The 27,998-nt window shown below is 41.8% G+C and overlaps 1 protein-coding gene across 4 annotated transcripts in view; it reads left to right on the forward strand.

Moving 5' to 3' along the window:
* The window catches only part of GAREM1 (GRB2 associated regulator of MAPK1 subtype 1), a 229,409-nt gene that overhangs the window by 156,616 nt on the left and 44,795 nt on the right, over nt 1-27,998 (forward strand). For all 4 annotated transcript variants that reach the window (XM_043888688.1, XM_043888689.1, XM_043888690.1 and 1 more), the window contains one exon: nt 22,481-22,611. In XM_043888688.1, coding sequence (XP_043744623.1) covers nt 22,481-22,611 — 131 coding nt within the window. The remainder of the gene's footprint in view (nt 1-22,480; nt 22,612-27,998) is intronic.

Below are 27,998 nucleotides of genomic sequence, written 5' to 3' on the forward strand. Positions count from 1 at the left end.
CATATGCTTTCCCAAAGATGGGCAGCAAAAGTCATGCATTCTCTTTATGCTCCTGTTTGAACATTTCTTTGGGATATGAACCTTGGAATGAAATTTCTCACCATAGAAATATGTAGAATTCATTTAACTACCTGGGGCCAGATTGCTTTCCAGAATGGCTGCCCCAACCTCGTTCCCGCCACAGTCTAACAAGATTCCTTACCCACATCAGTAACAAGTATGATGTGAAGTAATAGCTCTTCATTTCTATTTATTTGACCATTCAGTTGCTTGTCACCTGCTTGCTAGTCTTTAGCAAAGCCTGCTTATTAGTCAATTGTTCATTTTCTGGCCCACAATTGTGTTTACGGCGGTGTCTTTTTTGGTCATATGCAGCCTTTCATTGACTGATTCAGGTATCATTCTCTTTTCAATTTCAGGCTTTGCAAGCCATTGTCTGTTCCATCGGCTGTCAGCATTTCTCATAAAATCCTTTACTGAACCAAAATCCTTAATTATAATGTTATCATTATGTGGGGCTATAATCTCTGCCTCTGAAGTCCTTCTTGGCCTGTAGGTGGTGTCAGGTAGGGATTCATTTTTAGTTTTCCTCTGTACAGGGAGCCAGTTTTACCACATCAAAGGCTAAATATCTTTTCCATTTATCTTTGTCACATTACCTAATGATGACTTTGTCTTCCATTTCACTAACCCTTTCGAAATTCATTTATTCCATAGGAGTATTTGTATAAGTCAATATGACTCAGAAAGCTAGAAGAATAAGCCACCTCTCACTGACTAGTAATAACACTCTTGAAAACAATGTCAACACATCCTTATTCTGGCCTTGGATAGTTTCAACTAGACTCCAGGTGGGAATAGAGTGTCAATGCTGAAAGAAACTATTTGTTGATATTGTCTATTCTATTTACAGGGAGTGGATAATATCAACCAGCATAAATTCAGGTCCTACCCCACTTTATCCTATAGTGATTAGGTTTATCAATCATCTAATCATTTTAGATTTATGAATTATTTACAGGGCATGTGAAAGAAGCATGCACCCCTAAATTATTCACATCTTAAAAATTGGATTGGCATTGGAAAAATTCCAATGTATGTAAATGAAAGAGAAAGAAACAGCGACTTGTATTTTTCTTCCCAGTAATCTCTGAGTGTTTGAAATACTCCTAGCACTCTGAACATTGCCTGAACAGAGTACTAAGTAAGTCAGTCATGTTCTTTGAACTATTATATTAGTTAAACTAATAGTTAAAATAGGGAGGGAAAATGAACTCAGACCTTATTTTCAATTCTCTTATTAAATCCTAACAGTAAAGAAACAGTATCATCTTTTGTTGCTGTTTAGTCACTAAGTCATGTCTGACTCTCTTGCGACCCCAGGTACTGTAGCCCACCAGAGTCCTCTCTTTATGGGATTTCCCAGGCAAGAACACTGGAGTGGGTTGCCATTTTCTCCTCCAGGGAATCTCCCTGACCCAGGGATTGAACTTGCATCTCCTACTTGACAGACAGATTCTTTGCCACTGAGCTACCAGGGAAGCCCAGTGTCATCTTACTATTAAAAAGTGCATAGTGCTCTTTGCTGAGTATTCTTGTACTTGCATGGTCTAATTTAATCTTTGCAACCATCACATTAAGTAGGTGTCAGCCTCAGGTATTGGAATTTTTGTTTGTTTTCACTGATACCTGTTTTCTTCATTATAAACTAGTATTGCCTAAGTATAGTGAATTTTCTATGTATACTTTTGTACATGGCTAAATACTGGGCTTTCATCCCTCTTCCTAGGGGCTGAATATTAATTAAAATAGTGATAAGCCTTTGTATCAACATGGACATAATCTAATAATTTTCTGATGATTCTTATTTGATAGCCATCAAATTGATCCTTTCTGATTAGCCATTATTTCCATTCAGCATCTATATAGGATCTTAAATGTTCTAAATTTATACAGTAGCCGTCTGACATCCCTGGCATGTTAAATGTTTTTGCTTTTTATTATATAGTTTTAATAATACTGCTTTATATCCTCACTCATTCAAATTTTTACTTTTCCTTTATTTTTTAAAATGTAATGTAATTTTACTTATTTTTTTTTTTATTTGGAAGATAATTGCTTTACAATGTCGTACTGGTGGTTTTTACTTTTAAGGAAATAAAACTCTAAAACCAGAAAAGGAAAAAGTCAAAGACCCTTAGAATAGTTTCAGAAATCACAGTCTCTGACTCAGCCCTAATTGTTCTTTTTAAATCTCCCCCAGTGATTTGGGTTTATTCAAAGCCTGATCTTACATTAGAAGCAAGAGTATTTTTGTTTGGAACGTGTTTCTGTGTCCTGACAAAGTCACTCTCCTCTGTGAGAGTCCTTCTTTCCAGCCTTGTTTATCCCATCAGACATTCCTGCCAGGAACAGCCCTGTTTACATAACTGCCCTTGCTGGACGGAGTATTTTACTGAGCACAGCCCTGCACTCACAGCACAGCCTGTTTAACATGGAACAAGCACAGATCTGAAGCATACTAGAGAATGCTCAAGAAGCTTGATGTGCGGCAAAGAAAAGTGGAGGCGTTTGGATAAAAATGAAGCAATGCAAGAGGGAGCAAGAACAGGGGCTTGTCGTCAGCAGAGACCAAAGCAAACAAGAGGAGAAAGGGGTGTTTTCTTTGGTGGGAGGGGCTGGAAGGGAAAACGTCCTGTTTCAGGAGTGTGGGACAGTGGTGTCTACTGTTTGAAAGCATGCCATTCAAGAAACAGGCTTCCCAGGTGGCGCTGGTGGTAAAGAACCCGACTGCCAATGCAGGCAAACATAAGAGACCTGAGTTCAAACCCTGGATTAGGAAGATCCCCTGGAGAAGGGAATGGCTACCCACTCCAGTATCCTTGCCTGGAGAATCCCATGGACAGAGGAGCCTGGTGGGCTACAGTCCATGGGGTCGCAAAGGGTCGGACACGACTGAGCGTGACATGGCGCACATTCGTGAAACACTTGAGCAGAAATGGAGACCCGGGTCTCAGAGCCATAGCATGGCTATTGCGTCTCCATTTTTTAATTAAAAAGGTTTAACAAGGACGAGGGACTCTCTGTCATGTAGGGCCTTTTCCTTTGACTAGAGTTTTCATCTTTTACTGTAGTCTTGACTGATTTCTAATAAGCGTAGGACTCTGATCCACAACACTGTGGTCACAAATATTAGAATAGTTGTTACTTTTTTAAGTTTTTATCATTTTGGCCGTGCTAGGTCTTAGTTGTTTTGCTCAGACTTTCTCTAGTTGGAGCGAACGGGGCTGCTCCCTAGCTGCGGTGCACGGGCTTCTCGTTGCAGAGCACAGGCTCTAGGCGCATGGGCTTCAGTAGCTGTGGCTCACAGCCTCCGTAGTTGTGCACAGGCTTAGTTGCTCCAATTGTGCCACTTCCTTAAATTTAGAATGCTTGGCAGTGGCTCCTCCTCTTCTGGAGTTTTGCCCAGACTAATATAAGAAGGAGCCCACACTTCTCTCCTAGCCAGTCCCGCATTCTGAAGAGTCTGATGACGGCACTCCTTTTCGTTCAGAACAAGTTCCTCTTGGTCACATTTGACTGTTCTCTGACGGTTGTTGAGCCCTTGCCGCTCATCAAGTGTAACCCTTTAGGTATGTGTAATCATCCCAGTAGCTGATGTGGGTGGTGTTGCCCTTGTATTCCGGAGCTAGGAGACAGATGGGAGGAGTGGAAGGCTGTGACCTAATCAGGGCTGCACAGTGGGAGGGAGAGCCAGCTCCATAAGTTCATACACTTAATTGCCGTGTGAAGATGTGGAGGCAAAATGATAGCTCACGAGTGTGTGCTGAGCCGTGAGAACAGAACACGCCTGGCTCCCAGAGTGTACTCGACCTTGGAGCTCTGCTCTTACATCACCCGCAGAGCCTTTCAGGGGTTGCCTTGCTGGCATGTGCGTATGTATGTGTGTATACATATATATATGTGATGTGTTTATATTTACACACACATTTACTTTATTTTGGGCTTCCCTGGTGGCTCAGGTGGTAGAGAATCTGCTTGCAGTGCAGGAGACCTGGGTCCAATCCCTGGTTTGGGAAGATCCCCTGGAGAAGGGAATGGCTACCCGCTCCAGTGTTCTTGCCTGGAGAATCCCTGGAGCCCCTGGCAGGCTCCAATCCACGGGGTCGCAAAGAGTCAGACATGACTGAGTGACTAACACTTTCATTTTCATACTCAATTTCAGTTTTAGTTCCATAATTAAAGTTCCAAACTAATTAATTTTAGTTCCAAAATTAAAGGGAAGGGTACATCTACATCCTGTCCCCACATATACATAGCCTCACCCATCATCAACAGCCCCCACCACAGTACCTGTGTTAAAATTCATGAGCCTACATTGACACATCATCATCACCCAAAGTCCATGGTTTACGTAACAGTTCACTCTTGGTGTTGCCCAGTCTGTGTGTGTGGACAAAAGTATAATGGCATGTATCCACCATTATGGAATCATACACAGTATTTCCACTGCCCTAAAAATCGTCTGTGCTCTGTCCATTCATCTCTCTCTGTTCACTACTTCCTGAAAACCACTGGTCTTTTTACTGTCTCCATAGTTTTGCCTTTTCCAGAGTGCCATATAGTTGGAATCATAGAAAGGCCTAGAGCCTTTTCAGGTTGGCTTCTTGCACTTAGTAATAGGCATTCAAGTTTCCTCTACATCTTTTTATGGCTTGATTGTCTCACATTTTGTAGCTGAAGGATTTAATGAAAATGGTACCCCTGACCTTTAGAACTGCAACTTAGGACCTCTGGACTATGTTTTCATTTCATTCATTTGCTAGCTTTTCCATCTTAAGTCCATGCCCTAAGCCAAGGTGGGTGTTAAAAAATGTGCATGGTTCTCCCAGCCGCCTCTGATTGTGCTGAGTAGGCTCTACATCAGACTTTTAAGAAACTATTCGTGTTTCTCTGCATGGAGTTTTAATCACTTCAGCTTTGGCCTGAAGGTTCAAAACTAAATCCCTTATAATCAAGGCACTTTTTTTCCTAATGAAAACCACAGCTTGAGCAGCTGCTCGTGTTATTGTCTCTCCTCTGTGGTCCCACTGGTGTGTGGGAGTTGACTGTCGGGCTGTGGAAAAGGGAGCAAAGGAGAATCCAAGAAAGGGGTCATGTTTCAATAGAGGAAGAATGGTGGAATGTTAAAATCCTTGAGTGTGCTCCTCACCCTCCCCACATTTTGGACATGCAGTTTGGCTCTCTTTTTCCTTTTTAAATACTTCCATAAGGCGTGGAAGAGAAGCACGTATCATATGAACCAGAGTACTGAAAATTCCTAGACCTCAGCTCTGAGTCTACACAGAGTGCCTTCATTTTTGCCTGGAGTTGTAAAATGACAACATAGCTTTAAAGTCTGTCTGGATGTCATGTACGTCCATATTTTGTCCATCTGTATCAGTGGGGTCTTCCTTTTCGTTTGTCTGCTTGAAATTGTGTTTATCTGTGGGTGATTTTTTTTCTTGTGTCAATTTCTGTGTCTCATTTTCAGATTTGTTTCCATATCTCCTTTACACCTAATTTTCTCTTCCCTGTTTCCCATTTTCTCTTAACTTTTGTTTTCCCCTTCAATTTTTGGTACTATATGATTTTCAGTTCTATAAATAAAGCTCGAAGTTTTACTTTTGCTGTTCATAAGTTTTTAATCTAGATAAATAGATCATTTTCTCTTTCTCCAAAAAGATCCTACCTCAAATCAAACTGTTTTTTTACTTATCAGAACCTTGTGTTTTGCTTTTTTCGTTTTTGTTAATGTGGGCTTTTGATCTCTAGTAGCAGCAGCTGCTTCATCCCAGCAACTATTTCCAGTGTAAGAGATTTTTTTAATGGCTTTATTGAAGTGTCATTATAAACATACAGGTCATTGATTTTTTTTAATTCTTCTGCAACAGCTTTATGTAGGTATAATTCATATACCAGTGCCAGAGATTAAAAAGAGTAGCTAGGTTCTGTTCCAACCGAATGGGTGAGTTATCGGTGACACCATATACTTTCTATGCTCCAGTCACCCTAAGTTACCCTGATATGAAGATAGGTTTTATCTTGTAACCAATTGCCAGGGTCACATGGGAATTAAAGGAAACCAACTGACTAGCCCTCCATTCTAGCACAGCAGAATTCACTGCCTGTGTAAATAGTAAATGACCCTTCTTCCTACCAGCTTGGGGGAATTTTTTCCAGTAACTTACAAGGCACAGTCACCTCCTCTCCCTGTTGACCTCATCCTCAGGGAGGTATTGGTGGTTTGGGGCAGCAGCATAATCAAGGTGGGCTTGGGGTGAGGATGCGTGCGTAATGATCCTGGACTTGCTGTGACCAAAGGTAATTCTCCAATAATCCCCGTCCACCGCCGTGGACTGTTGAGTGAGGTGATGTGTGCGTGTGAACACCTTTCGAGTGAACGTAGGCTGGCTGTGGAGTTACCCCCAACAGGGCTCCCGTCCAGAAGTTCAAACTCCTTTTTCTTTCCTATTTTGTGTTTCCACATTCTGTGGGGTCTCTTTCTTAAGAAGCTGTTCATTGAGCACTGGAACATGCTTCTCTCTCCTCATGCTTTGTCAGTGCTGGCATTTAACAAGTTCAGGCCTTTGGAATCAGTCAGGTCTTATCATCCATTCATTACCATGCTTAGATTGACTATGTGGGGCTGAGGCCAGAAGTAGTGGGAGCTCCCGGTATGTCCAGGCTGAAGGCTGTCAGTGGTATAGGTCTTAACTGAGCTTGCACATAACGCTTAGGCTAAAAGCTGCAGAGACCTCCCACTTAAAGTCATCCTTTAAGTTTGAGGGAGAAGGAAGAACCTCAAGAGCCTAGACTTCCCACCTGTTTCTCAAGTACTTCCTGACTGATATCTGCCCACTTATGTACAGCATCACGTCCATCAGTATTGTGTTAAGCCCGTGTTCAAACCACAGCCACTTCCTCCTCTCTCTTAGAAACCCAGAGTAGTCTTGGGGTTAGGGGAGATTTTTTTACTTGAGTGAGCCATTAAAAACTTAATAATTAGATGTGTTTACATTTTTTAAAAATCCAGATTTCTTACCTCTGGAAATCATCAGGTGCTCAAGCTATGAGGTTGCCATCTCCACCTTTTTATTAATTTTAGCAATTTGCAACTTCTCTGGCTATGTAAATCCTTGATTTTGAGAGTCTGTAGTGTGTGTGTGTGTGTGTGTGTCTGTGTGTCTGTGTGTCTGTGTGTATGCATGCTAAGTCGCTTCAGTTGTGTCCGACTCTTTGTGACTCCATGGACTGTAGCCCGCCAGTCTCCTGTGTCCATGGGATTCTCCAGGCAAGAATACTGGTGTGGGTTGCCACTCCCTCCTCCAGGGAGTCTTCCCGACCCAGGAATGAAACCCACGTTTCCTGTGTCTCCTACATTGGCATATGGGTTCTTTACACTAGTACCACCTGGGAAGCCCATATATATATATATACACACACACACACATATATATGCTCAAACTGAGCTGTCAAAGAAGACAACATGATTCCTGCTGTCAGAGTGCTTGTGGTCTAATTAAAAAAACAATGAAAAAAAATAAGTGAAGTAAGTAGAGAATAGTTAAACATTAACTTCTGGTGATAATTATGAACAAAGATCAGCATGAGCTGAGGTTGTGAGGGAGAGCTTCATGGATGACATTGGACTTTTTAAATTCATTCCCTCACTCAGCTGTTATTAAGTACCTCCTGTGTGAATTGTGCAATATTGGACCCCAAGAATAACAAGGTAATTGACACATCCTATGCTTTCTTTAGAGAGTTTACTGTTTCATTTACAAAGACATGTAAACAAATAAGAATGATAAAGTGTACATGTTTGGATGTGTTGGATAAAAATCTATAAATAGATGCTTGGATATAATAGGTGCTTGGATGAAAATCTATAAATAGACAATGAGAGCACAAGAGTGTGGTCAGCTATCTGCCTGAGATGTTTTATAGAGGAGGTGATGAGTGAATTGGTTTTGGATGAATTGTTCTTCTTATTGTTCAGTCGCTCAGTCGTGTCTGACTTTGTGATCCTGTGGACTGCAGCACGCCAGGCTTCCCTGTCCTTCACTATCTGTCGGAGCTTGCTCAAACTCATGTCCATTGAGTTGGTGATGCCATCCAGTCATCTCACCCTTTGTCACCCCCTTGTCCTCCTGCCGTCAATATTTGGATGAGTAGCGTGGCCAAACCTGGAAATAGAGGAAAGGCATTCCCGACCTGGAGTTCAGTATAAGAAGAGATAACATTCACTGTATATGGATCTAGGTGGTTTTTTAGCATGATGAGAGGAAAGTGAAGGTCAGATCTTAGAGGGCCTGTATATTCTCTGTGAAGTTAAATTGTACAGGAGGTGGAGGGTCACCAGAGTCTTTAAATCAGAGGGTGGAAGGGCACTCCCTACCCCCTCTACCCTGGCAATCTATTCTTCTCTGCCTCTGCCCTGCTGCACCCCAGAAGCTGGCTGGTAGGGCTAAACCTGTAGACTCTCATGACCTTTGATTTCCAGCTAAGTTCAGCCATTGGATAGACAGCCACAGCAGGAGATGGGGTGGGGGTGGGGTCAAGGGAGGAAGCTGGTCAAGATCTTTATGTTCTCCAGCTTCATGCCTCCCTTGAAGGATGGGCTGGGAACAGCTGCATCTCCCCGTCTCAGGGCGACCTACTGACATAACCGTCTCCTTCCTGTTAACTAGTCCCTCCCTCAGCCCCACAGGTCTATGGTGGTGACTCTTCTCTGATGCTATCCCTAGCTTATCTCTGCTTCCGCTGCAGCCCACCCACACCATCATTAGTGGTCCTGCCGTAAATAATTCCTCTGCAAATTATCCTCATTTAAAATATGATTCAATTTTAATTTTAAGCAGTCGTGGAAAGAATAGTTTCCTGGAATGGAAGTCAAGGGGCAAAGCAATCAACGGGTAAAACTGGCCAAAGCCAGATGATGTGGTTGGAATATGCAGCGGTAGTGGAGACGGAGAGGAAGTGATGCCTTCAGGAAAGGGGATGGAGTTGAATTGACACCAGCTGAATGTGAGAGTTCAGGGAAATGGAGGAGTCAAGGATGACCACCCAGGATTCTGACTTGGGTGGCTGCTTGATTCAAAAAAATAAAAAGCTGAGTTGCATGTATTGATTTTTGAGAGAGATCTTTGTGGGAGAACTACTGGGAGATAGGAACCAGGTCTTGGGTAGATCAGTGTGGAATTCAGGAGAGATCTGACTGGTGGGAAGGTTGGTGTACTGTCAGCTTACACGTGGTCCTTGAAGCCAAGGTGATAGGTGAGGTTCCCCCAGGAGAGCCAAGAGACTGGGAGAAGGAAGGCAGTCACGCACAGAACTTACGAGGACACTAGAAGGACCCTGAGTTCTGTGCAGACTGAGAGGAGAGCAAGGGCACACGCCAAGGGGAGAGGAGGAATATTGGTCGCCCAGCTGGTGGAGGAAATATTTGCAGAAGCTGAATGGAGCCAGGTCAGGGAGGGACGTGAAAGCTAAGACAGAGCAGCCTGGGCTGGGTGGTTAGAAATCAAAGAGCTATTACAGGTTCGTATATTTATTCATTTATTTTACAAATGTGTATTGAACACTTAGGTTCTTGAGTGAAATGAAATCCATTAAGGTTGTGTTTCAAGATGAGTAAAGTGAAAAGGCAGAGATGGAGACAGCCTTAAAATCTGAAGCAGTAATACCATTATGAAGCAATAAGGATCAAAACCAGAGTAGTCACAGTGCATGCTGAGGACAAATAGATTTCAGGGAAAGAAAAGGCAAGATGTAGGCAAGAATGAATGTAGAAGCAGCATGGTGAAGATGAACTGGTGATTCTCACCAGTACATGTTAGGAAGCATGTCATGTTTATGATAAACTGAGCCCTGGAAAATTTCTGATCATTCTGAAGAAGCAAATGACCAACTGGATGCAATGAAAAGTATAATTTTTCCCATTTTCAACAAATAGGAAAATAATTTGCATAGTGTGAAATAGTTGGCTGGCTAGAACATGTGTCCCAGAGTGAATCAGAGTTTTGAATCCAGTTAAGTTCAAGGATGGAGTTTCAGAATTGAAAGCAATGGTCTGACCACTTGTTTCATGGAGATTGAGAAACAAATAGAAATACCCACAGATGGCTGATGATGAAATTCATACTTTTTTTGGTTGATGATTTCTTTCTGTTCGTTGACTTTAATTCCTATTGTCTGTTGGTTACAAGTTTGGAACTTTTGTGCTGAGATTTGTTCTTTACCTTTCTTTTTATCCCAATTCCACTTCCAACCCTCCCCCCCCGACCCCGAAAAAATTTGTAATTTAAGAACTAACTAGAAGTAATATTAGGAATCAGAGTGTAGAATAAGATATGTAGTTTGTGTGAAATCCTACACTGTGTATTGTAGTATTTCACATTTGTGTTTTCCTTTTTATTTTTTTAAGATTTATTTATTTATTTATGGCTGTGTTGGGTCTTCGTTGCTGTGAGAGGACTTTCTCTGGTTGTGGCGAGCACGGCTACTCTGGTTGTGGTGTGTGGGTTTCTTATTGCGATGATTTCTCCTGTTTTAGAGCATGGACTCTAGGCACTTGGGCTTCAGTAGTTGTGGCGCATGGACTTAGCTGTCCCGGACCAGGGATTAAACCCACATCCCCTGCATTGGCAGGCAGACTCCTTACCATTGAGCCACCAGGGAAGTCCTTGGGTTTTTATTTTTTTAATTATGCTTAAGCATATTAGAAATTTCAAAACTTGGTAATAAGAAGCTGAACAGAATATGAAATATAAATTACCTTATTATCAAATAGTTATATGTACCTTTATAATAAGGAAAATATGATTCAAATCTCAAGGTACTATTTTGCACCTATCAGATTGGCACTGATAATAGGAAATGAGGAAGCCACTGGTGGGAGTATAAGTGGGCACATGCTCTGTGAAGGTTAGTTTGGCAATATCTATCAAAAATAAAAACACACTTACCCTCTGGCCCAGCAGTTTCCACACGTAGGCATTTTCCCACCAATGTACTTGCATTCAGCACACAAAGCTTTTGGTACAAGGTTGGAATAAGTTCGAATGCCCGTCAAGAGGGGACTTGTTTAATTAGTTATGGTATTTGCACAGAGCAGAATATTGTCTACCTCTTAAAAAGAACAAGGCAGATTTTTATGGAATGATAGAAGAACTATATGGAATCCTACCATTTTTTGGGGAAAGAGTGGTCTTAGCGTACCAGTGGACTGTGTCAGATACCATCTCTGGATGGATGTACAGGATGCGAGGAGATCTGAGGATCAGATTGGGAAGGAGACTTTTTACCCTTTACCCTTACATACTATTTGAATTTTTTGGCAATTACATATTAAGTAAATCATAAAAAAAACTCTTCACATTACTTGGGAAAAGGGACTCTAGGTGGTTCACCAACACCAACAGTACTGAAAGGTTTAGATAAGTGAGTTTTCATACGTTGTTGGTAGAAGTGAACATTTATATACACTTTCTGGAAGGCAATCTATTGGTTGGTGCAGTTCAGAATAACTGATTAGATGCATCTCTTTTACCTGGCAGTCCTTTTCCATTTCGGTCCTATAGAAAATCCAACCTGTTTGCATCCATGGAGTTAAAAGTACAAAAGCACTTTTAAGTTAAATATTGAGTGTAAGTGTAGACTCCTGTCCATGTTTATTTGTTGTTCTTCAGTTGCTAAGTTGTCTCTGATTCTTTGTGACCCCATGAACTACAACATGCCCATCCTTCACTATCTCCCGGAGTTTGTTCAAACTCATGTCCATTGAGTCGGTGATGCCATCCAACCATCGCATCCTCTGTCATCCCCTTCTCCTCCTGCCTTCAATCTTTTCCAGCATCAGGGTCTTTTCATAATGAGTCAGTTCTTCACATCAGGTGGCTAAAGTATTGGAGCTTCAGCATCAGTCCTTCCAGTGAATATTCAGGACTGATTTCCTTTAGGATGGACTGGTTTGATATCCTTTTTGTCCAAGGGACTGTCAAGAGTCTTCTCCAACACCACAGTTCAAAAGCATCAATTCTTTGGTGCTCAGCCTTCTTTATGGTCCAACCCTCACATCCATACGTAACTACTGGAAAAAGGATAGTTTCGACTGTGTTGTTTATTTATTTCTAGAAAAATGGCAGCTGGTCTGTTGCTTCTGTCACTTGAGAATCCTGATTTCTTCACATCTGGAAATGACCCAGTGGTTTTAAGACCCAGTTATTTGAACCATTTAGAGTGTATTTCACTCACACGACTGACTTGAAACCACCTAACTTCATGTTGGTGGCCTGTCTCTGAAAGAGGTAAGAAAAGTAAGAAGAATTCCTTCCTTCCTTCCTTCCTTCCTTCCTTCCTTCCTAAGCCCTGCTTGATGCCCCATGTGGAATAATACCAAGTACCAAGGCAAATCACACATTCCTGGTAATTGTGTTTTCAGCATTCTGAAACTTTCAGCATTCTGGGACTTTCTTTTTTTTTTGGCCATGCCATTCAGCATGTGGGTTCTTAGTTCCCTGAGCAGGAATCAAACCTGCACCTCCTGCACTGGGAGCTCAGAGTCTTAACCATTGGACCACCAGGGAAGTCTCTGGGACTCTTAACCACTTTTGTTCGTCTGAGCCATTCTTAGCTCATTCTTGCTTTGGTGTTCTAGTGCCATTTTTGTTGCTTTCTTTTCTATTTTATCATTTGTGCTGATTTCTGTGAGCTTTCCCTGCTCCAAGCTGGGAGGTGGGGCGGGGAAGGGGGGAAACTGGGTGGTTGTCGCCATTGACTTGAGTTATGGCCCCACAGATGGATGATAACGGCCCTGGCTCTCGCTGGGTTTGCTTTTCTTTACACACATGAAGTCGGCCGCTGTGCTGAAGGGCAGGTGAGCAGGAAACCAGAGTGATGACAGGAGATTGCCCACAGGCAGCGCTCATCACCAGCTGTGATGGGAGCCGGGAGGCTCGAGTCGCGGCAAGCCCCGTCTTCAGGGGCACAGAACTCACTTCTCATTGCCCCCAACTTCCCAGCCAGTAGCAAACAGGACAGAACTGAATTTGACCACCTCTTACTCTCCTTGTTCTCTCTACACATCCCAGGGTTGTTGCTCTCTCGTTAATTTAGCAAAATTTGTTTCCATTTTTTATCTCTCATTAGTGACCTTTTCCTTCTAAATAACAGAATCCTATAGTCTGTTCAGCATCATATAGGAGCTCCAAACATAGACGCCTTGGGTAGGACTTCGGGCCTCTTGGCTGTGCTTTTTAATTTTTTTTAAGCTGTATCAGGTCTTAACTTAGTCCCAGGATCTTTTTAGTTGTGGCATGTGGGATCTAGTTCCCCAATCAGGGGTCAGACCCTGACCACCTGCATTGAGAACTTGGAATCTTAGCCCATGGACCACCAGAGAAGTCCCTTAGTTGTGTGTTTAATGTGTCATCTCTGTTAAAGTAAATTGCTGTGATTTTCTGGAGGGACATACACCAAAAGACAGGTATTTTCTGAATGACAGTTATTATCAGCATATTAATTAATGTAGTTTTAGAAGCAACTCATGAAAGCAGATCAATAATACTACCAGCCTTTGCTTTCTACATTATTACCTTCAGTTTCTGTAAACTAACCTACGAGCGTGCTGTTGGATTCATTCTTGGGAGTTTTGGGGTCCCACAGACAGAAGAGCTCTCTCAGTGGAGACTTTTTTTTTTTTTTAATGAAATTAACAAAACTGCTGAAAGACAATGCAGTTTCCTGCCTCTCCAGGAATAGGGTTTTGACAGTAACATCTCAGAACAGATGTTTTGGCGATCTCCAAATGTTTTTATTTGGTGGCACAAAGACTGCTATTCATGAAATGGTCTGTTAAAAAATTAGTTCCTCCGTGTGGGGGTTGTGGGAATATGTGTTACGTAAATTGATTTCACATTTTGGCAGGGCACGGGTTCTTAACTCTTTAGAATGGCTCTGAGATTTGACTCTGACAAGTCCTGCCTTCCAGGCTACAGCAGCGGCAGGGGATAGGGCAGCACAGTGGCTCAGCATCGTTCTCAGAGCACTTCAAGTTGACTCCTCTGAGAGTGTCAGGTTCTTTTATAGGAGAATAGAAGCTAAGTCAGTAAACGTGCCTAGAAATTTGGTCTCTTAAAATGCAGTGAGAGGATAGGGGCATGTTCGTTTTTCATTTGCATTATTCCCTAATGTGATCTGCAGCTTACAATTCTGGGTTCTGGACTCATATTTAAAGGGAAAACTTCTATTCTTAAGGTGCACATGGGTCTGGCTCAAGTGGTAAAAAATCCTCCTGAAACACAGGAGGTGCAGGAGACCCTGGGTTCCACCCCTGGGTCGGGAAGATCCCCTGGAAGAGGAAATGGCAACCCACTCCAGAATTCCTGCCTGAAAAATCCCATGGACAGAGGAGCCTGGCGGGCTACAGTCTATGGGGTCGCAAAGAGTCAGAGAACACATAAGATCTCTACCTTACTAGACACCTCAGTTTAACTACTTAGGAGTATTGGGATATAAAGGCTGGTCATTTTCATTTCTAAATGTCCTGTTTTCTGGCCACACTTTCTGGGTCTTTGCTGTCCTCCCAGCAGGACAGAGGTCAGCAAACCATGTGGCCTCAGGGCCAGGTCTGACCTACTGCCTGTTTTTGTAACGTTTGATTAGAACACAGCTGCTGCAGTTCGTTTACAAATTGTCTGAGGCTGCCTTTGAGATACTTTGCCAGAGTTGAAATAGTTGAAGCAGAGGCCATTTAGTCCACAAAAACTAAATTATTTACAGAACGAGTTTGCCAGCCCTTGTAATAGGAAGCTGCATATATACCGTGACCCGGTATTTAAAACATTACATCAAAACATTTGATATATTTAGATCTTAAAGGTATTTGTGGGGTGTAAGAAGTATAAAATAATTATTTGGTTTTAGACCATTAAACATATGACAGGAAAATGTTTAAAATAAAACTATGTACACACAGAAACATATAAACTAAAATCTTGCAGAACAATATAAATAAACTATATGGAAAAGAGGAGACAGAAGTTAACGAATGGTATTAGATATTCAGTAAACAGTTAAAAGGAATGAATGAAAGGAACTGATTTTTCTGATGTGCAGTATGTTCAGATGTGAAAACATTTGGTCACATTTAGCTGGCACTTTGTTCTTATTCTTTCATCTCTGTGCGTTCATCACTCTCAGCATAGTTTCTTGTCAGTGTTCCCATGTGGTTGAGGTCTTCCTGTCCATCTAACAGACAACAAACACAGGTGGAATCTGTGCAGCGTTACTGTTGACCCACAGCCATGCCAGACAATTATTCATTTGGTCCATATACCAAAACTTATTTGAGCCTGCTGATAGTAAAAGATCTCAGTTCAGTTCAGTTCAGTCATTCAGTCGTGTCCGACTCTTTGCGACCCCATGGACTGCAGCATGCCAGGCTTCCCTGTCCATCACCAACTCCCGGAGTTTACTCAAACTCATGTCCATAGAGTCACTGATGCCATCCAGCCATCTCATCCTCTGTCGTCCCCTTCTCCTTCCGCCTTCAGTCTTTCCCAGCATCAGGGTCTTTTCCATGAGTCATTTCTTCACATCAGGTGGCCAGAGTATTGGAGTTTCAGTTTCAGCATCATTCCTTCCAATGAATACTCAGGACTGATTTCCTACAGGATGGACTGGTTGGATCTCCTTGCAGTCCAGGGGACTCTCAAGAGTCTTCTCCAATACTACGGTTAAAAGCATCGATTCTTCAGTGCTCAGCTTTCTTTATAATCCAGTTCTCACATCCATACATGACTACTGGAAAAACCATAGCTTTGACTAGACAGACCTTTGTTGGCCAAGTAATGTCTCTGCTTTTTAATATGCTGTCTAGGTTGGTCATAACTTTTCTTCCAAGGAGCAAACGTCTTTTAATTTCATGGCTGCAGTCACCATCTGCAGTGATTTTGGAGCCCCCCAAAAGTAAAATCTGTCACTGTTTCCATTGTTTCCCAATCTATTTGCCATGAAGTGATGGGACCAGTTGCCATGACCTTAGTTTTCTGAATGTTGAGTTTTAAGCCAACTTTTCACTCACCTCTTTCATTTTCATCAAGAGGCTCTTTAGTTCTTCTTCATTTTCTGCCATAAGGGTGGTGTCATCTGCATATCTGAGGTTATTGATATTTCTCCTGACAATCTTGATTCCAGCTTGTGCTTCTTCCAGTCCAGCATTTCTCATGATGTACTTTCTGCATATAAGTTAAATAAGCAGGGTGACAATATATAGCCTTGATGTACTCCTTTCCCGATTTGGAACCAGACTGTCATTCCACATCCAGTTCTAACTGTTGCTTCTTGACCTGCATACAGATTTCTCAGGAGGTAGGTCAGGTGGTCTGGTATTCCCATCTCTTGAAGAATTTTCCACAATTTGTTGTGATCCACACAGTCAGAGGCTTTGGCATAGTCAATAAAGCAGAAGTAGATGTGTTTCTGGAACTCTCTTGCTTTTTTTGATGATCCAACGAATGTTGGCAATTTGATCTCTGGTTCTTCTGTGTTTTCTAAATCCAGCTTGAACATATGGAAGTTCATGGTTGACGTACTGTTGAAGCCTGCCTTGGAAAATTTTGAGCATTACTTTGCTAGCGTGTGAGATGAGTGCAATTGTGTGGTAGTTTGAGCATTCTTTGGCATTGCCTTTCTTTGGAATTGGAATGAAGACTGACCTTTTCCAGTCCTGGAGCCAGTGCTGAGTTTTCCAAATTTGCTGGCATATTGAGTGCAGCACTTTCACAGCATCATCTTGGACTTGAAATAGCTCAGCTGGAATTCCATCACCTCCACTAGCTTTGTTCGTAGTGATGCTTCCTAAGACCCACTTGACTTCACATTCCAGGATGTCTGGCTCTAGGTGAGTGATCACACCATCATGGTTTTCTGGGTCATGAAGATCTTTTCTATACAGTTCTTCTGTGTATTCTTGCCACCTCTTCTTAGTATCTTCTGCTTCTATTAGGTCCATACCATTTCTGTCCTTTATTGTGCCCATCTTTGCATGAAATGTTCCCTTGGTATCTCTAATTTTCTTGAAGGCAATCTGGTCTTTCCCATTCTATTGTTTTCCTCTATCTCTTTGCATTGATCACTGAGAAAGGCTTTCTTATCTCTCCATGCTATTCTTTGGAACTCTACATTCAAATGGGTATATTTTTCCTTTTCTCCTTTGCCTTTCACATCTCTTCTTTTCACAGCTATTTGTAAGGCCGCCTCAGACAACCATTTTGCCTTTTTGCATTTCTTTTTCTTGGGGATGGTCTTGATCACCACCTCCGATACATTGTCACAAACCTCCGTCTGTAGTTCTTCAGGCACTCTATCAGATCTAATCCCTTGAATCTATTTGTCACTTCCACTGTATAATCATAAGGGATTTGACTTAGGTCATACCTAAAAGATCTCAGACACAAGAAAAAAATAACTAAAGAATGCCTGAAGAACAAACGCCAAATTGAAAGAGAAGAGAAATGTGTGCAGCTTTACTGTTGACACCACAGCCATACCAGACAGAATTCTTCATTTGATCCATATACCAAAGCATATTTGAGCCTGCTGATAGTAGAAGATCTCAGACACAAGAAAAAAATAAAGTGCCTGAAGAACAAGCACCCAAATTGAAAGAGAAATGTGTGCAGCTTTGCTCTTGACACCACAGCCATACCAGACAGAATTATTCATTTGGTCCATATACCAAAGTGTATTTGAGCCTACTGATAGTAAAAGATCTCAGACAAAAGAAAAAATAACTAAAGAATATCTGAAGAACAAGCACCCAAGTTGAAAGAGAAGAGAAATGGTGATAGAGATGGGCGATCTGTTTAAGGGGTTAGAGATGGTTTGTATCAAGAAACCCAGGCTCTTATCTGAACCAAAATATCAGTGATCATGACAAACAGGACAAGAAAAAGAAAATATAAGAATTCTGAAGCTCTTATGTCACGAGAGGGAACACCCTGTTTTGTTAGAAGGTACTCCCCACCGCAGGATCTTTTTTTTTTAAGGACGTGAACAGTGTCTGCAGCCACTTTTATAAGCGAACACAAGAGATGTTCTAGACCTTCCATGGACACAGCAACCACTGGTCACACAGGCTCTTGAGCACTTGTAATGAGACTAGTGTGAACAGAGGTGTGCCACGAGGGTAAAACAAACACAGGATTTAAAAGATAATGTGAAAAAATTGTATTCCTGAAAATTCTAACTCACTGATGACTACTTTTGTCCCCTTATTTAACACAGCCCAATGCTGAAAGATTGCTTCATCCTGAAAGATAATTTCAGCTGCTTGTCTGGTCTGTTCTTTGGTAGGATTGATTCCTGAAAAATATCCTTTGAGGCTCTGTACATTATTCAGATTTGAATGATTTTTAAGTACACTGTTGCTTGCTTTCTTTGTTGAGTGACAACATTCATCTGTGGTTTAGAAGCAAACCTCATATACAGTAATGTAGTTCACCTTTTATTTACAACTTGGAAAACCTGCAGTTACTTCTGCATTGCTCTACTGTCTGCCAGTTCCAGGACTACAGTAATTTTCTTTTATTTAGCAAACATTTATTAAGTACCTATTGCATGCAAGTCATTGTGCTTCCCTGAATTTAGACATGTTGGATTCGGTGCTAATGGGACTTCAAAGTATAACCATCCAGGGGGCCTTAGATGCCTCTAGAAGTGAAAGGAAATGTAGACTGTGTCAAATGTATTTATTATAAATCTGCATAGTCATTTGCTCAAGAAAAATTGAGATGCTTAACTTCACTAATCCTCAAAGAGATGCAGATTAATAAAAGGAAGAGTGCTTTCTAGTTCGCATGGAATTGTCTAATTGAAAAAATACTCAGAACAATATTGTGCTCCAACTAGGAGGCACATAGCCTGTTGGTAGAAATCTAAATTGGTTTAGGTTTTTTGGGGGGAAAAAATTTAGCCATGAATGGTAAACAAGAAATTGTGTTACTCTTTAATTTAATAATCTCACTCCAGAAGATTTATCCCCAAAACATGAACCAAAAGACAAAATCCCTGTGCGTCTTGAGAGAAGGGAGCCGAGTCGCTAAATGACTCCTTATGCTGAACACTTTGCATCATCTCAGTTAATCCCCACAGCTGTCCTGTGAAGTGTCCCCACTTTACAGGCGAGGAAGCAAGGCTCAGACGGATTTAGTGATTTGCCAGTATCATAAAACATGTATGTGGCAGAGCGCCCACTTACATTAGGCACCTGCCTAACTCAGCCTGACCGTAGAAGAACAGAAAAACAGATAAACCCGCTATTAAATGCTGTGCAAACATTGTGTCACCATGTGGGGAAAAGGAGAAAAATTACAAAGGAACAGAGTATAAAACTGTAAATAAACCATGGTTATTAAAAGTTTGTACACAGACTAGAGAAGTGACAAAGGAAAAGTTTAATTGGTTATAGTGGCAGAATGTAAGTAAGTAGAATTAAGATTGCCGTAGTCCTTCTGAATTTTTAAAGATTGTTTTTATGAAAAAGATATGATCATTTTGTATTTCCGAATGTGTTATTCATCACTCTACATCCTTCTAGGGTACTCGGGCTGTTATGCCTAGGTGCATCCTCTACTTTGTCATCACCGCCTACCCTTTAACTCTTGAAAACCCTTCTATCAAGGTTCATCACCAGCAAAATCCATACCTCCTTAAACCCTCCTCTGTTACTTGCATCTTGTTAAAACCCAAACCTGCATATACCCTGAAGACACTCCTTCCATGAAGCCCTCTGAGGTGGTAGCTCTATTTTGTGTTTGTTTTTTTTATTCAAGTACCTCCAGCAGAAGAAGGCGAGTGATGTCAAGTGTTGCCTACAGAACTGAGACTGAGAACTGTTGGATTTACAGCTTGTATTTAATTGGGGATTTTGATATAAGTGGTGGAATTATTGGGCCACAGCACTGAGTCACCTGGCTTCTAGGATGTATGACTTCTGGATTTTCCTCTTATTCCCCTGACCGTTCCTCAGTCTCCCAGAACTCAAACCCTGGACGTCTTCTCAGTCTGCACTTAAGCCCATGTTCGTCATCATTAAATGTCATGACTAAAAATATCATCCACGTGCTGATGGAGCCCAGAGTTATCATCTCCAACCAGACCTTTCTCTTGACCCCCACACTTATGTGTCTGTCTAGAGCTTTCAGGGTATCTCCATTCTATGTCTAATAAGGGCTTCCCTGGTGGCTCAGTGGTAAAGAATCTGCCTGCCAATGCAGAAGACACGGATTTGATCCCTGTGTTGGGAAGATCCCCTGGAGAAGGAAATGGCAACCGACTCCAGTATTCTTGCCTGGGAAATCCCACGGACAGAGGAGCCTGGCAGGCTGCAGTCCATGGGGTTGCAAAGAGTCAGACACGACTAAGCCTGAGTCCAAACTTAACTCCTGGCCTTACTTCCTTATCCGACCCCTCCAGACCTGCCCATCTTAGTCAATGGCATTTCCATTCCTTTAGCCACTCAGGCCAGATTCCCGACATTTTCTCACCTCTTCCAAACCCCTGCCATCTCATACCTGCCCGATGGCGGAGGCCTCCTAACCGGTGTCCCTGCCTCTACACCTGGCGCCTTCACCGTGTCCTCAACAAGCAACCAGAGTGATTCTTCTATAATCACCACTGCTTTTCCACTCACACCCCCAGGTGGCTCCCTATCCCACTCAGATGAAGAGCCACAGTTCTGCAAAGCTGTGGACCATCAAAACCACCTGTTATTTCTCTGACTTTCTTTCTCTTCCTTCTTAGCTTTTACTCACCCCAGTCCAGCCACTCTGGTAGCATAGCAAGCACACACCAGCCCATCTGCCTGACGGTTTCTGTGGAGACTGTTGCCTGTGTTGAGAATTCTAAGAACTCTCCACCCAGCTCCATCAAAGTCGCTTTCTCACACATGCCTGCTCTGGCCAGTGGGTACTCTCCAAACCCCTCACCCTATTTTTAATGGCACTTCTCACCTTCTGATGGGCTTGCCTGATGGCTCAGCTGGTAAAGAATCCACCTGCAGTCCAGGAGACAAGGGTTCAATCCCTAGGTTGAGAAGATCCCCTGGAGAAGGAAATGGCAACCCACTCCTGTATTCTTGCCTGCAGAATCCCATGGACAAAGGAGCCTGATGGGCTGTGGTCCATGGGGTTGCAGAGTCGGAGACAACTGAGCACATAAACTCATTACTCACCTTCTAACATACTATATACTCCATTGATTTATTGTATATATCTTCTGTCTCCCACTACAATGTAAAGTTTCAAGAGCACATTTTTATCTGGTCTTTTAATTGATTTATCTCCAGCATCTAAAATAATGCCTCCACCTAAGAGATGCTGTGTTAAAAAACATGTTGAGAATATGAATGGTCAGTATGCAGGTGTCCCTGTTTCTGCCGATGACCCATGGATGCATGCAGAGAACTCTGCCTCATAAGAGTTTTTCATTCCTTTTCCAGTTTCTCAAGTGTTATAAACAGCATTCAGAAAATGACCACGGAGAAACATGGTGTCATGGGCTTGATTGTATGTGGTCTTTTTTTCTCAGCTGACAGCAGCTCCTCTAGAATGTAGCAGTGAGTGTCACAAATGCTGAAAATGTACAAGCAGCATAGTAGATCCTTGACATTTTTAGGAATGTGTTCAAAGTTCTTCAAAAATCACCCAAACTATGGCTACCATGATAGTCTGTCTGCACTGATGAATTTCACAGGTGGCGGTAAAAAGAAGGAAGCCACCTGCTGCTCCAGATGCCAAGTGCCTTACTCACTAGAAGGGTCTCCCCCCCAACACCAGCCCCCTCGGGTTCAGGCCATGTACCACAGCCACATCACAAATTATAGGAGCTTCCGAGCCCCCAGTATCACTCACGTGTTCTTGAAACCAAGGGCATCGGTGAAAGCTAAGGGGCCACAGATTATTTTATTCCACCTGCACATTTTAAAAACACTAATTTAAAAAAATCAGTTCCCCCAGGCCACTCAACCTTGGTTTTAGAATATAATGTGTGGGGGCATCATTACAACTAAATAACAGCAGGACCACTATCACAAGCCACATGTGCAACCATTTATAACACACTGAGTTTTCACATCGTGTTTACACTCTAAGTAAGCATTCATCCAATTTGATATTGATCCTCTGAGAATAAACCCTGAATGTAAGCAAAAAAAAATAAAAAGAAACTACACATTTGCTTTCATTTTTAAGCTAATTTTTAAATATATATCCTAGTTCAGAGAAAACCTTCTGCCACAGTGGCTCTCTTTTTTTAATGTAATGCTCGGAAGCTTCTGACGGACAAGAGTGGGAGTAAGGGGAGGGGATGCTGTCGCCACGGTGACAGCTGTCCAGCGTAAGTGTCTCACAGCTCTTCCCTTTATCATGTGTTTTAGGCCAATTCAAGCTGCTGGAACAAGACCGAGATATAAAGGAGCCAGTGCAATATTTCAACAGCGTGGAGGAGGTGGCCAAAGCATTTCCTGAACGAGTGTACGTCATGGAGGAAATAACATTCAATGTGAAGGTAGCTCTGAGAGAACCACATATTTCCCCTTACTAACCTCCTTTGGCTTTAAGAGCTCATCTGCGCCTCATCCTGTGGAGGCCCCATCTTCCTCGTGGGTCGGTGTCAGTGGCTAAATCTGGTCTTACAAGAACTGTGCTGTAGCTGAGCTGACCACCCAACCCCCCACCCCCAGGCTCCTACACTTGGTTAGCATTATCTTTGGCTAAAGTAACTGTTAAGGCAGATCAAAAGTGATTTGGTTTTGTTTTTTTTCTCTCTTCTTGAAAACTCTGGACTTTATTCCCTAATATGTAACCATTTTTTTTTTTTTTGGCCAGATTCTTGTGTGAGGCTAGATGCCCTGCTTGTGAGAGCAAGTAAAAGGCATTGGGTAAATCTGATACCACAGACTCACTTAGGAGACAAACTTCAGAGCATGCCTTGACATGAGCATATAGTCTTTGCAGACTGTCCATGTTAGTCTACAGAGGAAAAGTTGAGGTCTTGAATGTTGCCCAGTAGGTACTTACTTTTCTTTTATTTATTTTCTTTTGGCCACGCTGGGTCTTCGCTGCTTGACATGGGCTTTCTCTAGTTGCAGTGCGCGGGCTGCTCATTGCGGTGCTTTCTCTTGCTGCGGATCACAAGCTCTGGGGCGCGACGGCTTCAGTAGTTGCGGCACGTGGACTCAGTAGTTGTGGAGCACGGGCTTACTTGCTCTCGGGCATATGGAATCTTCCCAGACTAGGGATCGAACTCATGTCCCCTGCACGGGCAGGCGGACTCCTAACCAGCTGGACCACCAGGGAGGTTCCCCAATAGGTACTATTAATCCTTGTTTATCAGAGAGAAGCTGAATAGTGTTCACTATGCTGCATTGGTTTTACACTCTTTAGTTTTATTTATTTATTTGGTCATGTAGCATGTGGGATCTTAGTTTTCCTACCAGGGATCGAACCTATGACCCCTGCATTGGAAGCATGGAGTTTTCACCACTCTACTGCCAGGGAAGTCCCCAGTTTTGCATTCTTAGAGGGACGGTTCCATCCTCTCCTACACAGCAAGCTAGCTCCTTGACAAAACCTGCTATTGAAGAAAGACTAACCAGAGAAGCAATGCCACCAACCAGGTGCAACTTCGTTGCCCGCAAACCCTCTGCATTTTCTTCAGCAACATCCACAATTACACTGACACATTTTCTAAAGTGTTCACATTGAAAGGATTTTCTCTTTAACCTCATTTCAGCGGGAAGTCCAACTGAGTCAGGGTTTTCTCTGAAAATTTAAGTCTTAAGGAGCAGATTCTGGTTTCTTAGAAATCGGCTCTATTTGAAAAACAGCCCACGTGGTGTCTTGGTCCAAAAATGCAAGTGTCTTTGCAGATGGGTCACTCCACCTACACTCCCAGAAAAGGCTGCAGATGCCCAAAACAGCTTCCTTAGTGCAAAAGTCAGCCCATTTAATTGGCTAGGCTAAATCATTTTTTTTTCCAGAGCTAAAGCACAGCACCATAATCTACTCCCTTTAACTTTATTATTAAAATGGGTGAGATTTTGTATTTTGTAAAGTCTTTTACTAACCAAAGTATGCTTATGTTGAGAGTATTTATAATTTTTAACTCCTTCAATGGCTCAGGCTTGTATTCATTTACAGCTGAAGATTGTGAGAACCTATTCATTTTTAAACTCTCTGAGATTCGTTGGCCATAAGTTTATCAAATCCTGTTTCATTAGGATCTTGATTTAAATCTCTCCGTAAAATTTATTTAGAATTAACTAAAAGAAAGAAAATTGTTTAGGAAGGAAAGTTAATGCTGTAAAACTCTCTTCTGAAACATTTCATTTTGCTGGTAAATGATGAGAAATCAAGCATAAATTTTTTTTTTTTTTTTTTTTTTACAATTTTCAAGTACTAAAATCTAACATTCAGTCTTTGGTGGCATATTGTTTACATGAAAGATTTTTTTTAAATGCCATTAAATGCTGTTTCTTTGTGAATTTCTATTGGACCAGCAATGAATGAAAAAGTAATACTGAAACCCAGTACATTTTGATAGGGTTTTTTTCCCCCACAGAATACCATGATTGGCTATATTGATTAAAATGTATGTAATAGAGATATCATTTAAAAGTTTAGCGCAGTGGTGTGAATGTGCTTAACACTGCTAACTCATATACTGAAAAATGGTTAAGATGGTAAATTTCAGGTTATGTATGTTTTACAGCAGTTTTTAAAAAGCAAGTCAGTGGAATTCCTGCTGAAATGAGGCTAAACAGAAAATCCATTCAATCTGAGTACTTTCTAAAATGTGTCAGGATAATTGTGGATGTTACAAATAAGTGTATGGAGGAGTAGCTTATAGCATCCATAGAGCTGGTTGGATTGGGGTTGAGTTCTATGCTATGCATGCATGAATATTTTAATACCTCTGGTCCATCACTGATAAAGTTTTAAGATGCCTTCACATCCAGCCTGCACTAATCACTAAGACAGCTTTCAATTCTATTCAAGGAAAACCCAATGAGAGAACCTCAAGAAATTTATGTAAAAAAATACACACAAGTCTGTGTGCTTAGTGAGTAAACACGCACATAAATAAACCAAGATTTGTGGGAAATATTTCTGGAAACTGCCTGCATTTTAAAAGAAAATGTTGGATGCCATGGTCTTCTTTAAAACTTGATTATAATGTGCATTTATCGACATGCAGAGCTTAATGTCAACAGCTCACTGGCGGCAAGGAAGTGCTATGCTTTGTTGTTACTTCCCCTGGAGAGGGAGAGAATAAATGAAAAACAGTACAACCTATTCATAAATACAACTGTTACAAATATTGTTAAATATTACATAATATGAAATATAAATATTATTTAGGAAGCAGTTTTTTGAAGGATAGGAGGATTCACACTTCCTTGGAAAATTTATCCTCTTCTTTATGCTTCAGATCAGTGTAAATTAGACCAAGAGAAATGACTTACAGTTAAGAACTGGCAGCTAACTGGCATCATCATAGTCAAGAGGCACAGTTATTTTTTGAAATAAATATATATGTATGCACATTTATTCGTATATATTTACAAGTGCAAATTGAAGCATGAATACAGAGTAAAACAGAAGTATTGAAAGAACAAGAACTAGTTTTGTTATTTTCAAGACTATAGCAAAAATTTACCTAAAATTCAATGGATCACATTAGTACTATTTGAGGAGGACATGGCCACCTGCTCCAGTATTCTTGCCTGGAGAATCCCCATGGACAGGGGAGCCTGGTGGGCTACAGTCCATGGGGTTGCAAAGAGTTGGACATGACTGAGCGACTAAGCACACATATTAGTACTATTTACACATTTATTTCAAAATAAGGTATTCCTTTTATCTTGAGCTAAAGAAAATATGTCTTTAAAAGATGACTTGATATTTAAAAATTATCTACCTGATTGCCCCATCGTTGATGAACTGCATGAAATGAGTTAATATATATTAAATATTTAATTCTTTAAGCAGCAGATATATTTTGAGCCCTTACTACATGACCAGCCTCATTATAGGCCCTGGGAGTAAATATCAAATATATAAATCCCTGCCTGCTTGGAGATTACATTCTGCTCGGGAGGCAGAATGTAAATAAGCAAATACAGACACTATTATGTTGGCCCAAAAGTTCGTTTGGGTTTTTCTGTAAGATGATACAGAAAACCAAAACAAAGTTTTGGGCCAACCCAATATCTCCAAATAAAGACATAAAGACAGTAGATAAACAGGTCTGGAGCTTGGGATATAATATATATTGAGGGCTTACCAGCTCCTCGATGGCATTTGAAGCCATGGGGCTGAGTTCACCTACATCTCAACTGAGGGTGACCCACCCCACACCCTCCCAGGGACAGCTGACAGTGTTTGGATACAATTTTGACTGTCACAGCTTGGGGAAGGGACAGGGGCTACTGGTATCTAGTAACAGAGAACGAGGATACTGATAAATGTCACAGGACAGGCCCCATAACAAAGCATTATCGAGCAGAAGCATCCAGACCACCAAGGTTGAGAACCCCTAACCTAGAGACTAGATGAAGAGTGGAGATCTGAGAAACAATCCCTGGAGCTTTCCAGCCCTGGGGTCTAGAGGAGACAGAAAGGAGTAATTGGTAGAAAGACAGTTGAGCACGTGAGACCCCGGCAGCCAGAGGACGATAGTGTTTCAGAGAAGAATGGGCACTTGTGTCCGATGGCTAGTGATGGAATTAGATAAGGACTGGGAACTAACCATAACATTTAGTAAAATGCGAGTCTTTGGAGGCTTTGAGAGGAAGGAAATAATAATCAGCTCAGAGACCCAGAAAGCAGTTAACCAGGGAAGCGTAGTAGGATGGTCCCAGGGTTCTGTCAAAATAAATTTCAAGTGAAATTACTTAGCACCAGCTTCTTTTCCTTCCAGCCATCTTCAGCAGGTAAGTTGGGTTTCGTCTGAGTCAGGCTTTACCAAGTAGAGTAACAGAGGTCAGCGAAGGCACGGATGAAGTGCCCAGGAGTGGCAGGTAGCAATGAGCCATGAACTTTTCACTGGGTAAGGAAGTATGGATACGATCAATGGGATCTTGGAGATCCTGATGAAGTTAAGAGACTTCCAATGTGGGTTAAGAAAGCGAGGTGCAGACAAGGAGCAGCGATAGAATGTAGAATGCTTGGGATTAAATTTGAGGCAGTAACATAGGAAATGACAGGAGTAGCTGTCTCTTCACATCTAAATACGCCTTTTTGAGTCGGCAACCGAGGTGGGGGGAACAGAAAACGGGAGATGTGTAGGTCAAGAAAATGAAAGACTATGTGGGCAGGTAACTGCTTGCTGATCATTTTGTCTGTTTCCTCCAGCCCCTCCTAAGCTAATGGCATTCAGTGTTTTCAAGAACAGCAGTCACCGGCCTCATTCATCACTTTTTCTCTCTATTAATAACATCCAGCTTTTGGTTTCCATGGTGAGAATCTTGTTTTTGTTTACCGATTTTCCTGCCTACTTGTTTCTAACTGAGATAGGCATTTTCTTAATTACCTCTTTTAGTTTTTTCATCAACTGTCTCTGTTCTCATGTTTACTTTCAAAGTCGGAAGATGTCTTATCTCTGAATTGGTCATTCCCAACCGAAGCCTCATTCCTCTGTGCTTCAATGAGAAACATAGCAGCACTGACAGTTTTCAGTCCTACTTCTTTCTTTAAACGAGGTGTCATGATCTAAAGGGCACGTCAGACCGGGTAGTGTAGCTCAGGCTCTGGATTCAGAGCTGAGGTCCAGACACTTACCATGACCACGGGCAGGTCATAGGACCCAGTGCCGTCACCTGCAAAATGCGCAAAATACGGGAGATACCACGGGAACATCTCATGCAAAGATGGACACAGCAAAGGAGAGAC

The sequence above is a fragment of the Cervus elaphus genome, chromosome 27 (genome assembly GCF_910594005.1).
Source record: "Cervus elaphus chromosome 27, mCerEla1.1, whole genome shotgun sequence".
Lineage (NCBI taxonomy): Eukaryota > Metazoa > Chordata > Mammalia > Artiodactyla > Cervidae > Cervus > Cervus elaphus.